Source organism: Suillus paluster, assembly GCF_016628075.1.
Source record: "Suillus paluster strain FC165 chromosome Unknown EDB91scaffold_1, whole genome shotgun sequence".
Classification (NCBI taxonomy): domain Eukaryota; kingdom Fungi; phylum Basidiomycota; class Agaricomycetes; order Boletales; family Suillaceae; genus Suillus; species Suillus paluster.
This window is the reverse complement of record NW_024537561.1, coordinates 1810336-1824693: the sequence shown is the minus strand read 5'-3', so window position 1 is coordinate 1824693 and position 14358 is coordinate 1810336. Positions and strand designations below refer to the sequence as shown.

At 49.9% G+C, this 14358-nt stretch overlaps 7 protein-coding genes across 7 annotated transcripts; 6 read left to right on the top strand and 1 right to left on the bottom strand.

Annotated features, from left to right (window-relative positions):
* The first annotated feature begins 11 nt into the window (after positions 1–11).
* EDB91DRAFT_1094897 (mitochondrial pyruvate dehydrogenase E1 component beta subunit) lies at positions 12–1793 on the top strand. Its single transcript, XM_041316902.1, has 6 exons — positions 12–176; positions 242–514; positions 566–883; positions 954–1082; positions 1148–1396; positions 1450–1793. Exons 1-6 carry the CDS (start codon positions 135–137, stop codon positions 1609–1611), a joined length of 1173 nt encoding a protein of 390 aa, XP_041184700.1. The 5' UTR covers positions 12–134; the 3' UTR covers positions 1612–1793.
* A 64-nt stretch (positions 1794–1857) lies between these two features.
* Positions 1858–4953, top strand: EDB91DRAFT_1262464 (oligomeric complex COG6; the record flags this gene model as incomplete). The annotated part of the gene is made up of 12 exons (XM_041324427.1): positions 1858–1983; positions 2069–2218; positions 2268–2398; positions 2447–2644; positions 2701–2868; positions 2926–3268; positions 3319–3455; positions 3507–3582; positions 3632–3889; positions 3941–4033; positions 4084–4152; positions 4205–4953. 12 exons carry the CDS (start codon positions 1858–1860, stop codon positions 4526–4528), a joined length of 2073 nt encoding a protein of 690 aa, XP_041184699.1. The 3' UTR covers positions 4529–4953.
* A 967-nt stretch (positions 4954–5920) lies between these two features.
* Positions 5921–7354, top strand: EDB91DRAFT_1332577 (uncharacterized protein; the record flags this gene model as incomplete). Its single annotated transcript, XM_041325402.1, has 1 exon — positions 5921–7354. One exon carries the CDS (start codon positions 5921–5923, stop codon positions 7070–7072), a length of 1152 nt encoding a protein of 383 aa, XP_041184698.1. The 3' UTR covers positions 7073–7354.
* A 564-nt stretch (positions 7355–7918) lies between these two features.
* Positions 7919–9713, top strand: EDB91DRAFT_40164 (uncharacterized protein). Its single transcript, XM_041327130.1, has one exon. It carries the CDS (start codon positions 8272–8274, stop codon positions 9418–9420), a length of 1149 nt encoding a protein of 382 aa, XP_041184697.1. The 5' UTR covers positions 7919–8271; the 3' UTR covers positions 9421–9713.
* Positions 9714–9849: 136 nt separating this feature from the next.
* On the top strand, positions 9850–11907 carry EDB91DRAFT_1094883 (P-loop containing nucleoside triphosphate hydrolase protein). The gene is made up of 7 exons (XM_041316901.1): positions 9850–9950; positions 10022–10087; positions 10146–10199; positions 10252–11002; positions 11061–11319; positions 11371–11413; positions 11474–11907. The coding sequence occupies exons 1-7, from the start codon at positions 9943–9945 to the stop codon at positions 11484–11486; spliced, it is 1194 nt and encodes a 397-aa protein (XP_041184696.1). The 5' UTR covers positions 9850–9942; the 3' UTR covers positions 11487–11907.
* A 589-nt stretch (positions 11908–12496) lies between these two features.
* EDB91DRAFT_1241911 (phosphotyrosine protein) lies at positions 12497–12988 on the top strand (the record flags this gene model as incomplete). The annotated part of the gene is made up of 1 exon (XM_041322132.1): positions 12497–12988. The coding sequence occupies one exon, from the start codon at positions 12497–12499 to the stop codon at positions 12986–12988; it is 492 nt and encodes a 163-aa protein (XP_041184695.1).
* A 298-nt stretch (positions 12989–13286) lies between these two features.
* Positions 13287–14248, bottom strand: EDB91DRAFT_1041533 (P-loop containing nucleoside triphosphate hydrolase protein; the record flags this gene model as incomplete). Its single annotated transcript, XM_041312934.1, has 6 exons — positions 13287–13370; positions 13432–13721; positions 13776–13877; positions 13934–14000; positions 14058–14134; positions 14203–14248. The coding sequence occupies 6 exons, from the start codon at positions 14246–14248 to the stop codon at positions 13287–13289; spliced, it is 666 nt and encodes a 221-aa protein (XP_041184694.1).
* Between the last annotated feature and the right edge of the window lie 110 nt (positions 14249–14358).

Below are 14358 nucleotides of genomic sequence, written 5' to 3'. Positions count from 1 at the left end.
TTTCCTTCCGCGCGAGCCCGAATAATTACGTATTCAATTTTTGGGAGGTCAAAGTTCGCGTCTCCTTCGTCGGTTCAGACACGTCCATTTCTCTTTTCCTTACCCTCGTTCTCATCGTCCTCCCCGTCTCATAAATGGCCTCCCTTGCACGGTTCCGTCCTGCTGTTCGCCGCATTGTCAGTCTAACTAAGCTCCCTACTGTGTCCGATGAGAAAACTGACTTTGTGTTTACCTTTCGCAGCCTGCCTTTGCGCGATCCATACAGACGTCCGCGGACACCACTCAACTGCAAGATACCATCGAGGATCAATCAAAACCCTTTACAGTGAAGCTCCATGAGGAATCCTTCCGTTCATATCAATGCGAGACTCCCTCACTTGAGGTCGAGGTGCAAAAGGATGAGCTTCTGAAGATGTACAAGGACATGCAAACAATGCGTCGGATGGAAATGGCTGCCGATGCCCTTTATAAGGCTAAGCTTGTTCGTGGTTTCTGTCATTTGGCTATTGGCCAGGTATTTAGTGTTCTCGCCTGAATAACACAGTATTGCTGACTATACACATAGGAAGCTGTTTCCGTTGGTCTTGAGTATGGTATCAAGCCTGAAGACCGCGTCATTACTGCTTACCGGTGTCACCCCTTCGCTGTCATGCGTGGCGGTACCATCAAGGGCGTTATTGCTGAGCTTCTCGGTCGCCAGGGCGGCATGTCTCATGGCAAGGGTGGCTCTATGCACATCTTCACTCCCTCGTTCTTTGGTGGTAACGGTATCGTCGGTGCCCAGGTACCTGTAGGAGCTGGTATCGCGTTCGCACAAAAGTACCTTGGCAAAAACACCGCAACATTTGCTCTCTACGGTGATGGTGCAAGTAATCAAGGACAGGTCTTCGAGGCATTAACATGGTATGGGTGTGTTGGGCAATATATGAAATCTGTCTCATCAAGCTTTATAGGCTAAACTTTGGGGTCTCCCCGCTGTCTTCGTTTGTGAGAACAACAAGTACGGAATGGGTACCTCTGCCGAGCGCAGTTCCTCCAACACCGAATACTTTACTCGTGGTGACAAGATCCCAGGTCTCCAGGTGAGTACCCCCTTTCTCTCTTCTTTCTGGGACTCGAATATTTACTTATCTTCGAATGTCTTCAGGTCAACGGTATGGACATCATCGCTTCCAGGCACGCTGTGCAATACGCTCGCAAGTGGGTGACGGAAGGCAATGGCCCGCTTCTCATGGAGTTCGTCACTTACCGTTATGGTGGTCACTCAATGTCCGACCCCGGTACCACCTACCGTACCCGTGAGGAGGTTCAGCGGATGCGTAGCACCCAGGATCCCATCCGTGGTCTCCAGCGCTACATCGAGGAGTGGGGTCTTGCCACCGAGCAAGAGCTGAAGGTCTGTCGCTAATCGCTTCTCATCGAATTGCATTGACAGTCGTATTCGTGTAGCAACTCGACAAGGACGCCAAGGCCGAAGTTGACCAGGCTGTCGAGGAGGCTAAACAATCCCCTGAGCCAGTAGCCAAGGACCTCTGGACGGACATCTACTACAAGGGCACGGAGCCAGTATCTATGCGTGGTCGTGAACGCGAGGAGGTACACTACTACTGATGGCTGGTTTCTCGATAGTGATACATTAGACTTTATCATTTGCTACGTTCTATGTTAGGTATACTCATGGAAGCCTACCAATGAACGCTATATTTGCAGCATGAATGTGTTGGTTTCGATGGACGGGTGCAAGACAGTTTTGTGTAGTTGTGAAATAAATTGTGATGAAGTCACTAGTAGAGCTTTGCCAAGCTGAAACTGTATGTCCGTTCCAGCACATCATTCACCTGCACCCCTCGCCCCGAAATGCAGGCACCCCAGTTCCTTGCGTCACAGGCTCGGAATCCAATAACAATCCGTCTGCGTAAAATCTTGGGTACAAATTTTACAGATGAAGCAACGACAGAAGCGCTCCGGACTCTAGTCAGAACTGTATGGCACCCATTCTACAGTATCGGTACCAGATTCCAAAGCACAGACAGCCAACCCAGACTCAGACGATGATTGGAGCGACGAGGACACAGACATCACGCTAGCCGTCGAGGACCACAGGGAAGGTTTAAATGAGACTGCGTCGAGGGCACGTAAGAATCTTCGTCGGGATCTGGAGAACAAACTTGCACAAGGAAGCCAGCAATTTCTTCAAGCATTCAGCGAAGTGGATCAAGTGTGTGTTGGACAGATGTATCATCGAGAATCGTCTAACAAAACTGTAGAAACTTGATGAGCTGCAGAAACACGTCGCTGCCATGCGCGTTGCCTGTGACGAGGCGGAGACGCAGCTGAGGTTATCCAGCGAAGCCAGCCAGTCTCTGCTTGATCGTGCGGAGAGTCTGAGGAGTGAGAGGTATGATATTTGTGCATCGGTAGGTATTTCTACTGACAGATAACGTAGGGAGGAAGTTGAGATGCGCAAATCTATCGTCATGCTCTTCCTAAACCGCTTCACACTCAGTGATGAAGAGGCTGAAGCCATAACCTCTCGGAACGTCCCCATTGGTCCCCGCTTCTTCGAGGCAATGAACAAGACAGAGCATATCCGTAACGACTGCAGGGTACTTATGACGGGCGAAGACGGACCGACAAAAGCTGGGTAAGTAACGCTCTGTGATCCCAGTGATGTTCCGTGAATAATAGGTGTACTTGCAGACTGGACATCATGGCGTCCACTTCTTCCTACCTTGAACAAGGCTACGAGAAGATATATCGCTGGTGTTCTTTTGAGTTCCGTCAGATGGGGCGCGATATTCAGCTGGAAGTTGGCTCGACTATGCAGCAAGCTATTTGCCGACTCTCTCAGCGTCCAGAGTTGCTCTCGTACGTACCCACTATCGGTGGATTCTCATTCTTTCTTCTCAACGTATCTGTCCATAGTGAAGCTCTTGCTTTTCTGACGCAGACGCGCCAGACAGCTCTGCTGAGTGCGTTTCTGGATGCATTGACTCGAGGCGGCCCATCAGGTCTTCCGCGTCCCATTGAATTGCACGCACATGATCCCATCAGATACGTCGGTGATATGCTTGCGTGGGTCCATCAGGCTATCGCTGCTGAATGTGAATTCTTGGAAAGCTTGTTTGGGCTTGGAGGTGGGCAAGAAGACGATGGCAGAGCGAGGAGGATGGTTGGCGCCGTAAGGACGTTTGGAGGGAGTGAAGAAGAGGGTTGGGTAAAGGAACTGCTTAACTCTGCAGTGACGAAGTTGTGCGTGCCGCTCAAGGTCTGTCTACCATTTGTTGTAAAATCATTTGGTTTCATGTGTGTTCCCAGATGCGCGTGCAGCAGACTGTGCGTTCGCAAGAAAGTAGCATAGTCTCGTACAAAGTTGCGAATCTACTGCAATACTACCTGCTTACGATGCGGCGCACCATCGGGGAGGATGCTCTTTTGTCGACGACTCTGAGCGAGTGAGTTGCATACTCTAGTTCATCTGTGTACGTTCTCATTCTTCTTGGTAGAATCACGGAAGTGAGCTATAAGGTCTTCTTCGATGCTATCGAGGCCCAAGGTCGTGCTCTCCTAAGAATCTCCTTGGTAAGTTCTTTATCACGAGTGATTTTCTTTTTTTTCAAGCAATCACTAGGACCCAGACGACCCATCTTTGACTCCACCATTCCCAATTCTAGAGCATGCCCAGCTGCTCCGCGAAATCATGCAGGTTTACGATTCCTCTCTTCTCGATGACACCACTTCAGAACCTGGACGGACCTTCAACCGCATCCTAGATGTGATGCTCGATCCTGCCATGGAAATGTGTGCCGCTGCAGCCGAGGAGAAGGCGAGGTATCGCCCGCAGTGGGACCGGGCGGTATTCGTACTTAATTGTTGGTGTTATCTCCAGGTAGGTTTCCACACCTGTCGCATTCTTTTTACAGCTAGCTAATCGAAGTAGAATGTGTTGGAGGCGTTCGAGTTCACTTCCGAGAAACGTCGCACTATCCAAGAAAAAATCGACGAAAGGGTAAGGCTTTTGGAGGACGAGCATGTGGGTTTAATTCTTCATGTTGTCTCAGCTCCCACTCAGCTGTCATATAGTACGAGAACATTCTCAGAGATGCCTCGTTATATGACACCGTCGTCATTATCAAGTCTAAGTCACCTTCGGTAACATTTGTACCTTATTCACAACTTGTGCACTTCTAAAACACAATTACAGGATCCGCTTTCCCATGTGCTTCCTGCGCAACAGCTGCAGCCCACTCTTGCAAGATTCTCTCTCTGGCTTTCCAGCCCTGAGGTTGTGCATTCACCGCGACTATCAGCGTTATCATCACCGTCGCTGCACTCCACTATCCACCACGTATCTCTGGGTCGCATAACAAAGGCCTACGCGAAACTGTGTGAGGAAGTGAGGAAACCGGAGAACAGATATGAAGCGGCGAGTACCCTGTTGGGCATGGAGAGGCCGTTTGGGCAGGCTGGAGTGCTATGGGCGATTTTCGGGTTGGAAGAGGAGACCGAGGAATCCGCAGTGGATTGAACTGACTGGAACATACTCAGGTCGGGGTTGATCGATGATCCGCAGCGTTTGATAACGTTTGTGATCACGGTATGTCCGGTTCGAACTGCGGAGTAAGATAGTGTCATCGTGATAACATTTGGATGCGTCCGCAGTGCAGCCGTACGATATATTTTTATACACAGATCAGTGGATTTCAGATGCCGTCCGCAGTGCAGCTCTACGATATATGTATTCTCGCACACAGATCAGTGAATGGGCACTTTCAACGAATACAATATATTACGGCAAGAGGGTAAGTTTGAGTTGGCCTTCTTTAGCACAATAGTAGTGCCACTTTATCACCGGCAAATCTACATAGGATTATATCTAGGGAAAGTAATGAATGGGCATGCAAAAGGGGACGGTACTGGAAAAAAGAACAGTTCCCTGATAACGGCACAGGAAGTACCTCTTGTCCTCATCATCCTGACTGCTCTTATTGTGCTAATAGTAATTCAGAGAAGACATCACTTACATACATGATTCTCGGGTTCAGTACCCCGCACACAGCGGGACCTTCGATAAGGCAAGACAAGGCGGACTTCTTGTGATGTGGTTTCAAGATCTGTTTTTCGAGGGCCGCGATTTCTCAGCGAGCGCGATTCGCCTGTGCATCTACTTGGCAGATGATCGACGAAGTTCGAGTTGGATGCGGGACCGCCGGCCTGTGAGCATAGGATACCTTACGGGGAGGAAGGAGGCGCGTTGGCGGAAGCCCGTGGTCACAGTACTCATGCACTTAGACTCCACTCCACCGACTTTCACGCCCACCGTCCTGAATGTGCCCGTTTATAGACAAATTGTCTGCATGTGGGCCCGTTGTCTGCACAGGAAGCCTGGCATGAAAGCCACGGTTTTGGCAAAGGGGGTACCAGTTATCAAACCGAGAGTTACTGTAGACTGCTTCTTTGCACAGGAAACCTCATGTTCAATGAATTAGGGATCATCGGAAGCCCAAGGAACATTGTGAAAGACTTGAATTACATGTTAAATGACGACTGCGTGCTGCGGAATACACCCTTACCATAGACGTCTTGCTGCGCCTACACATGAAGCTCCGTTTTAGGGAGAGTTTTCATGACTGCAACATTTCCGAATTCATTTCACAGCAGTCACGAAGGGAAGGCTCCCAAAAGGTGATGTGATGCTGCGTCTACACATGAGAGAGAAGTCTGATTTCGAATGCGACTCCCATGCGGCTATCAATATATCTTTGGAAAAATCTCATCGAGTCATGAATGTTCTGGATTCTAGTAAGAGGGTTACGAACATGTGCTTCGAGGGCTAGCGATCGGAGAATAGATGATACCAGACGCCTGGATAAATACTAAGGGAAAAGGTACATGGAAGTTCTTCCAGTTGACGCCCCACATGTCTCATACTAGTATTGTCTTGATTTTCTCCGCTGCGGCAATCGTCGCCGTAGTCGCCGCCAAAGCGCTCGTGACCCCAAGGACAAGGGTACACACCAGTGTCCAAGCAATCCGGGCACTGTTGAGTCCCCCTGACCTCCCCATCTCCGCGTTATTACGCGCGCGCTCCATACCCAACCAGCGCCTGGTAAAGGCGCTTGGTATTTCCAGCACGTTCGTCAGCAGCGACCCACACGTACATGACGATTTCACCCACGAAGCCAAAGCTCTAATAACTGCCGTCAGCGCGAGGGATGGGTGGTCGAGGGTTGCTGATGTTGCTGAAGCCTGCGTGAACAGGTTCCTTGACACTGCAGAGAGCCTTGACTACGCCACCTTCGCGCAATCAGTCACGCTCAGTGTCGTCTTGGCAGGGCTGCTGGGGACAGATATCGAAGATCTGGCCCCCGCAGACGTCGCATTCGTGACCAAAACCATCAACGACCGTTGGGCGCAATCCAAATCGAGCAACGCTTTACCTACAGAAGTGCTTGAGCACATCAATCACCACATCGCTAGATGGGTTCCAGGCAGAACCAATCCACTCAACTTCATCATCCCCGCGTACGAGACCATGTGGCGCGTTGTAGCAATCACGGCCGTATATTCTAATCGCAATTGCCTGCTGCGCGAGGCCTTTCTCTCATATAATGAGAACCCCACTGACGATCAGTTCCGTGCCCTCACAAGCGAGGGGACAGGAGCGAAGCCTAGTGTCGAGGCGATCGTCAGTGAGGTTCTCAGATTATACCCACCAACTCGTCATATCACTCGCTCCGTAGACGTCCCATGGTGGAAGCGGCCGTTTGTCCCATCTGTAGATGTGGCTGATGTCGAAGAGGCGCATAAATCTATTCTCTACGGAAGTGATCCTGAATCCTTCAATCCTATGCGGTTCCATGCTAGCCATTCCGGTGCTAGAAGGGATCAGTTATATGCCTTCGGGTACGGAAAGCTCAAATGTGTAGCGGCAAGCTGGGCACCACCAGCTGCGGCTGTGATCACCGCGAAAATCATGGCGAAGCTGGACGACGTCACGTTTACGCTGAAAGAAGGACCGTGTATTGGGAAAAGGGAGGGATGGGAGGGTTGGTCGATCGAAAGAATATAACGAAAGACGTGTGATATCTTCAACCGTGCTCTTGAGCTGCTTTTAGGTTGTGTATAGTCTGCTTGTACTGTAAATTAGGAGGCTGTCTCCGCTTTGAAGATGAGGGTGTACTGTAATTATCGTTACCCACCTTGCAATCGAGAGTCGTGTGTTAGTGTCGGGGGATGGGGAAGAGGGAGCCGTATACTTATTTGGTGTGTCATTTGAATGAAGGCTGAGCTGGGTATTGATATGATGTCGTAGTTGATGTCGAAGGGTGCAATCTGTGGGAGCAGTGACCGCTGGATTGAGGCGCGAGACATCGGCAGGGCTTCAAACTTATGAGCATGAAGAAATTATTTTTTTGTTTATGTAAAAAAAAAATCAAATTTATTGTGCTTCGGGGTCGAGGACCCTATGTTGGACATAGCCCTATTCGCAGGGGGCTTACTCCCGCCTAATCTATCGTAGAAGAAAGTGTTAGTAGATCATTAAACCGCTAGTTACTATCACTAGCACGCTGGTCGGGGTCTTGCATAGGTTTGGAGGGTAGAGTTACCATACCTGCTTGGACTGGGAAGTTACGCAACTTGTGGGAACTGAAAAGATTTCGAAGAGGGTTAGCTCTGAATATTGACCTAAGCTATGGTGTTGGGGCTGGTATGACGGATAAGTTTGGACATGAATTTACCTCATGTCGGAACCAAATGAGGTTCCAAGTTGGAACAAGGCACCATATACACCACAGGAAACCTCGTGTTCAATGGATAAAGGATCGCCGGGAGCCTAAGAAGGATTTTGAAGGACTTGAATCACGTCAAGTGGTGATTGCGTATCGCGGAACACAGCCTAGATCCCCTTGCTGCACGCTAAGCGCCTAAACAAGCTTCATTTCAATGAGAGTTCTGATGACCACCCGTTCATAATTGCACTTTAAAGCAATCACAAAGTGAAGGCTTCCTGATAATGTCGTGCTGCCGGCCCCCAGATCTGTTTGGGAGACAAGGGTGATTCGAATGTGAGTCCCGAGTATGCGGCTATTGAAATATCTTTGAGTAAAAACTCGTGGCATCAAAGTTCGAGCCACGAATGTTCTGAACTCTAAGAAGGTTACGCACATATGCTTTGAAAGCTAGCGATCGGAGAATGGATGACGCTAAGCCACCTGGATAAGTACTGAGGCAAGGAGCGAATGGAAGTTCTTCCAGTCGACACCCCGCATGCCTCATACTATTGTGTTGATCTTCTCTACTGCGGCAATCGTTGCCGCAGTCATAGCCAAAGCGCTCGTGACCCCGAGGACAAGGGTACACACCAGTGTCCAGGCTATACGGGCCTTGTTGAGTCCCCCTGACCTCCCCATCTCCGCGTTATTACGCGCGCGCTCCATACCCAACCAGCGCCTGGTAAAGGCGCTTGGTATTTCCAGCACGTTCGTCAGCAGCGACCCACACGTACATGACGATTTCACCCACGAAGCCAAAGCTCTAATAACTGCCGTCAGCGCGAGGGATGGGTGGTCGAGGGTTGCTGATGTTGCTGAAGCCTGCGTGAACAGGTTCCTTGACACTGCAGAGAGCCTTGACTACGCCACCTTCGCGCAATCAGTCACGCTCAGTGTCGTCTTGGCAGGGCTGCTGGGGACAGATATCGAAGATCTGGCCCCCGCAGACGTCGCATTCGTGACCCAAGCCATCAACGACCGTTGGGCGCAATCCAAATCAAGCAGCGCTCTACCTACAGAAGTGCTTGACCGCATCAACCATCACATCACTAGATGGGTTCCAGATAGAACCAATCCGCTCAACCTCATCATCCCCGCGTACGAGACCATGTGGCGCGTTGCAGCAATTGCGGTCGTATATTCTAACCGCGATTGCCTGCTGCGCGAGGCCTTTCTCTCATATAATGAGAACCCCACTGACGATCAGTTCCGTGCCCTCACAAACGAAGGGACAGGAGCGCGGCCTAGTGTCGAGGCGGTCGTCAGCGAGGTTCTCAGACTATACCCCCCGACTCGTCATATCACTCGCTCCGTAGACGTGCCGTGGTGGAAGCGGCCATTTGTTCCATCCATAGAGGTGGCTGACGTCGAAGAGGCGCATAAATCTATTCTCTATGGCAGTGATCCTGAATCCTTCAATCCTATGCGGTTCCATGCTAGCCATTCCGGTGCTAGAAGGGATCAGTTATACGCTTTCGGGCACGGAAAGCTCAAATGTGTAGCGGCAAGTTGGGCACCACCAGCTGCAGCTGTGATCACCGCGAAAATCATGGCGAAGTTGGACGACGTCACGTTTACGCTGAAAGAAGGACCGTGTATTGGGAAGAGGGTAGGATGGGAGGGTTGGTCGATCGAAAGAATATAAAAACGTGTCATATCATCATCAATCGTGACGTTCAGCTAGTTGTCGGTTGTGTGTAGCTTTCTTGTACTGTAAACTAGGAGGATGCGATGTTTTTCATGAGAGGTCTGCTGTTGATGCGGCAGAGGAGGCTGTACTAGATAACTTTGACATGAAAGCAATGCTCGTCAGTGTTTTCAACTTTGAAAATACGTACGAGCCCGATAATCAGATTGATCAGAGTCCATCAATGCATCAATGAACGTTGAACGTTCAGTTGTATAGCGCGAATATCAGCGATATCTGATCGCCTTGAGCAAAGACTGGATACGCTAGAGTCGCATTGTTCGGCACCGACAACACGTGAAGTTCGGAGCTTCAAAACAGACGGCATATTCCGCTTCAGCCACTGACCCAAGGAAGACACGGAAAATTTGATCAGTGGGTTAGAAGTCGATCGATACGCTCACCGGACACAACCCACTACAATCCAAGCATCATCGACTACAGTAGTCGACCCTTGGATACAAAAAATAAACTATACTCATGTCAGCGTATGTATCCCGTCCTGCTCCCCTTGCAATTTGGTGCATTTACTAATATTATGACACTCCTGTGGACTCAGAGAAGAAACGCTACAGGATGTTGCGGAGAATGAGATCGAGTCCAACTGGGACCAGGTCGTAGATAAGTACGTCAAACTGCTGTTTCGGTCTTGCAGAACCAGGTTCTGATGTAGTGTAAAACAGCTTCGACAACATGGATCTGAAAGCTGAGCTTCTCCGTGGTGTCTACGCTTACGGGTAAGCGCCTTCATTATTTATTCAGTGTTAAATCGTCAATGCTTTGAAATAGTTTTGAGAGGCCTTCCGCGATTCAGCAGCGTGCTATCGTCCCTGTTGTGAAGGGTCACGATGTCATTGCCCAAGCGCAATCTGGAACCGGCAAGACCGCCACGTTCTCCATCTCCATCCTTCAGCAGTTGGATATGTCTATCAAAGGGTGCCAAGCTCTTATTCTGGCACCTACCCGTGAGCTTGCTCAACAGATCCAGAAAGTCGTCATCGCGCTCGGCGATTACATGAACATCGAGTGTCATGCGTGTGTTGGCGGCACAAACGTTCGCGAGGACATGGCTAAGCTTCAGGAGGGTGTGCAAGTCGTTGTTGGCACTCCTGGACGCGTATATGACATGATCAACCGGAGAGCTCTGCGCACTGACACCATCAAGATTTTCTGTCTTGACGAGGCTGATGAGATGTTGTCCCGTGGGTTCAAGGACCAGATCTACGAGTTGTTCCAGCTCCTACCGCAGGAGACTCAAGTGGTGCTCCTTTCCGCCACGATGCCTGCTGACGTTTTGGAGGTGACGAAGAAGTTCATGCGTGACCCCGTTCGAATTCTTGTGAAGAGGGACGAGTTGACGCTTGAGGGTATCAAGCAATTCTACATTGCTGTGGAGAAAGAGGAATGGAAGTTGGACACTCTTTGCGACCTTTACGAGACAGTCACGATCACGCAAGCCGTCATCTTCTGCAATACGAGGCGGAAGGTCGATTGGTTGACAGAGAAAATGCACTCGCGCGAGTTCACGGTGTCGGCTATGGTCAGTAATTGCGGCATTGTCTCAGTCTGTAACCCCTCTGATCGGATCATTTATCCAGCACGGAGACATGGAGCAGAAACAGCGTGAAGTCCTGATGAAGGAGTTCCGCTCAGGTTCATCCCGTGTCCTGATCACGACAGATCTCTTGGCCCGCGGTATAGACGTGCAACAGGTGTCGCTAGTCATCAACTATGACCTGCCGACAAACAGAGAAAACTACATTCATCGCATCGGTCGCGGCGGGCGTTTCGGACGTAAGGGTGTTGCCATCAACTTTGTGACAACCGAAGATGTCAGAATGCTGAGAGATATTGAACGTGAGTACTAATTTGTCTACTGTGGGATTGGGTACTAAGGTTCGCGTGCAGAATTCTACAACACTCAGATTGACGAGATGCCTCTGAATGTCGCGTGAGTACCTTACTGCGGGATTGATACATGAATGATCAAGCTCTGACATGTCCTTTCTAGCGATCTCATTTAGACTGGGCCATCTGTTTTATAGGCCAGACTTGTTACGATGCCGCTCCGAAATTGTTACGTCCATTCTTTGATCGCGAAATTTTCTTGACAGTATGCCATGTAAAATGTTTTTGGGTCTGCCAAGCTATGTTTCATTTCTTCGTCTTTCTTTCTTTCACATTGCGTTAGCTGCATGGATATGCTTGTTTTCCTTTGAACTGTTGTGGAAAGAAGATATAAGTATACATTCTTTCTACACGCGTTGCACCTGCACCATATGCGGGTACTTGAGTTAGACGACAGCCGGGGCCAAGATTATTGGTTCCCACTTCGGAGCAGTGTCATGCATAGCCTCGTCCGCGTGTCTTGACGTCCCTGAACCTGCCACTAATATGGACGAGATTCCATTTGATGAGCGAAGTCGCGGAAGGCTGTACAAATTATTTCGTGAGCTCTCACAGTGTACAGACTTTGTCCTACTTTAGTCCCACCAAAAGCTCTGCTCCCCCTTACAGGACTAACTAAGACGAACCCCGCCCAAGGGCCGTGCCTTCCCGACGTCCGCTGAGGACGCCGTTCTATCCTAGTATCGGCTCAGGTCCGGGCAAATCCAGCCCAGATCTTACACGAAGGCTGTTTGTCTGCTGCCTTCTTCTTGGCTGGCTTAATCTCTTCGTTCATAAAGAGGCCTATGTCCTTAGATCTCGGCCGGCTAAAGTAAGGGTACCCGCCTCGTGGTATCACTATTCTCGCACCAAGTTCCTACAGCTCCTTTTCTTAACTCAAACCACCTTCCTCCGTTGCTTCTACTTCGACGGTTCTAAACTTGTGCGCTTTCGACATTCACTGCTGCGCTTGTCAGAGTTGTCATGGTGAGTCGTGTTTTAGCCGGCCTTCCTACTGCCTACATCCTCACTTGCCTGTTGTGTCCCATCGTCATATATCTTCGTTTGCTTCCCATTATGCTCATATATATTCTAGCAACGCGGGAGGCTCACCCTGTCATCACATACCGGCAGTCACTCTTCTAGCATGTCAAACTGGACACCATCACCCATGTCCCAGACCCCTTACCAGCTCCGAACACCGGGCGCATCAGAGATACTGCCAAGACTATATGTCTCAGACCTATCCTTCGCAGAAAACCCTGCTGCGCTCACCACGCTGGGCATCACCCACATCCTCTCCGCAATGCGTGGATACGTTGCAATACCACATGAACTACCTATCCATCGTGCACAGTACCCCCTCGAGGATCTTCCATTCTCCGAGCTCGCCGCCCACCTTCCGTCCGCAACCGCCTTCATCCGCAGCGCACTGCACGATCCAAACGCACGGGTTCTCGTACACTGCATGGAGGGAGTGAGCCGCAGCACCAGCGTGGTTTGTGCATTTCTCATAGCGGAGTACGGCTGGACTCCAGCACAAGCTATCCAGTACGTCAAAACGAGACGAAGATCTGCCGAACCCAATTTTGGATTCGTACAGCAGCTGCAGGAGTATGCAGACTCGTTGCGGCGTTGATCATGATATGATAGTGGCGGAGGGTATGAAATATGGACGCATGTGATTCCGACGGCCATCAGAAGTCGTGTAGAAGTGTTGGACAAAACTTGCGCCACTCCCTTGCATTCACACACACGCAAAAGTTCTGTATCATCTGTATGCCCAGGATACCCTAGCGCGGGATCTCATTCCAGATACAGTACGAGTCCCATAATCCTGCGCATTTTCGGCAATACAGAGTAATAACTATAGTCCCACAACCACAGTAGAGTAGAGTACAGCAACCTTATGTATAATGTTGCACATAATATATTCCTCATGAACAGCATCCCTTTATATTTGAGGCTTGATCCAGGGCAAGGTTTCCATTTGCTGGCTTTGACAGCTTCACTCCTGGGGACTAGGGTAACATATGTCAGAGATGGATGGCGTCAGGGAGATGTTAGTGGGGCAACACTCACTCGATCATCATCAAAAACGCCACTCTTGATCTTATGGAGAATATCGCGCGAAGCTTGTTCAAACGCCGATTCAACGTTCGTCCCCGATTTTGCGCTTGCTTCTAAGAATAGCAATCCCTCCTTTTTAGCCCATTCACCTGCCTCGTCTAGAGAAACTTCTCTTCGTCTACCCAACGAGCCCTCTGTTTCCTCATCGCATAGATCGACTTTATTTCCGACTAGTATGCAAGTTAGGTGAGGGTCGGCATGTTCCCGCACATCTGCAAGCCACGACTGCGCGTTTATGAAACCTGATATCCAATTCTTAGTAGACGGCTGGAGATGAATCGGTATTTGGTGCGTACTCGTTCGAGATGTCACGTCATAAACAAGCAAGCAGCCCGCGGCGCCACGGTAGTATGACCGTGTAATCGACCTGAAGGACTCAGTTCCAGCGGTATCCCAGCCTGCATAGCCCATTACATGAAATGCGTGTCCCAGGAGAACGGGTGTGGGGACGTACATTGTAGCTTGACAACCTTCCCTTCCTCGGGTATATCGATCAACTTTGAGCCGAATTCTACTCCTAGCTAGGGGTAACAGGGGCGGTGTTTCAGCTTCGGTAATAGGTATGCGAAAGCACGCACTGTCGGGTCGGGATTCGCGAGGAAGCGTTGGTCTGTCAAGCGAACAAGTAAAGATGACTTTCCAACTCCAGCATCGCCTGTGAACCCGGTTATTGAGCAATCAGCTCATACCGGAATACTAGTAGTGCCAAATCATATATCATACCTGTGATGATAAATTTGAGAACATAATGCCACGTAATCCCTGCCATTATGGCTCTATGTATTTCGCGTCGTTTATGATGGTCTAGAAAAACAAATACAAGAGCTGAAGAATCAAGCGAGGGTGAGAGTCAGGGTGGAGGTATGGGCAGCGGTCCCC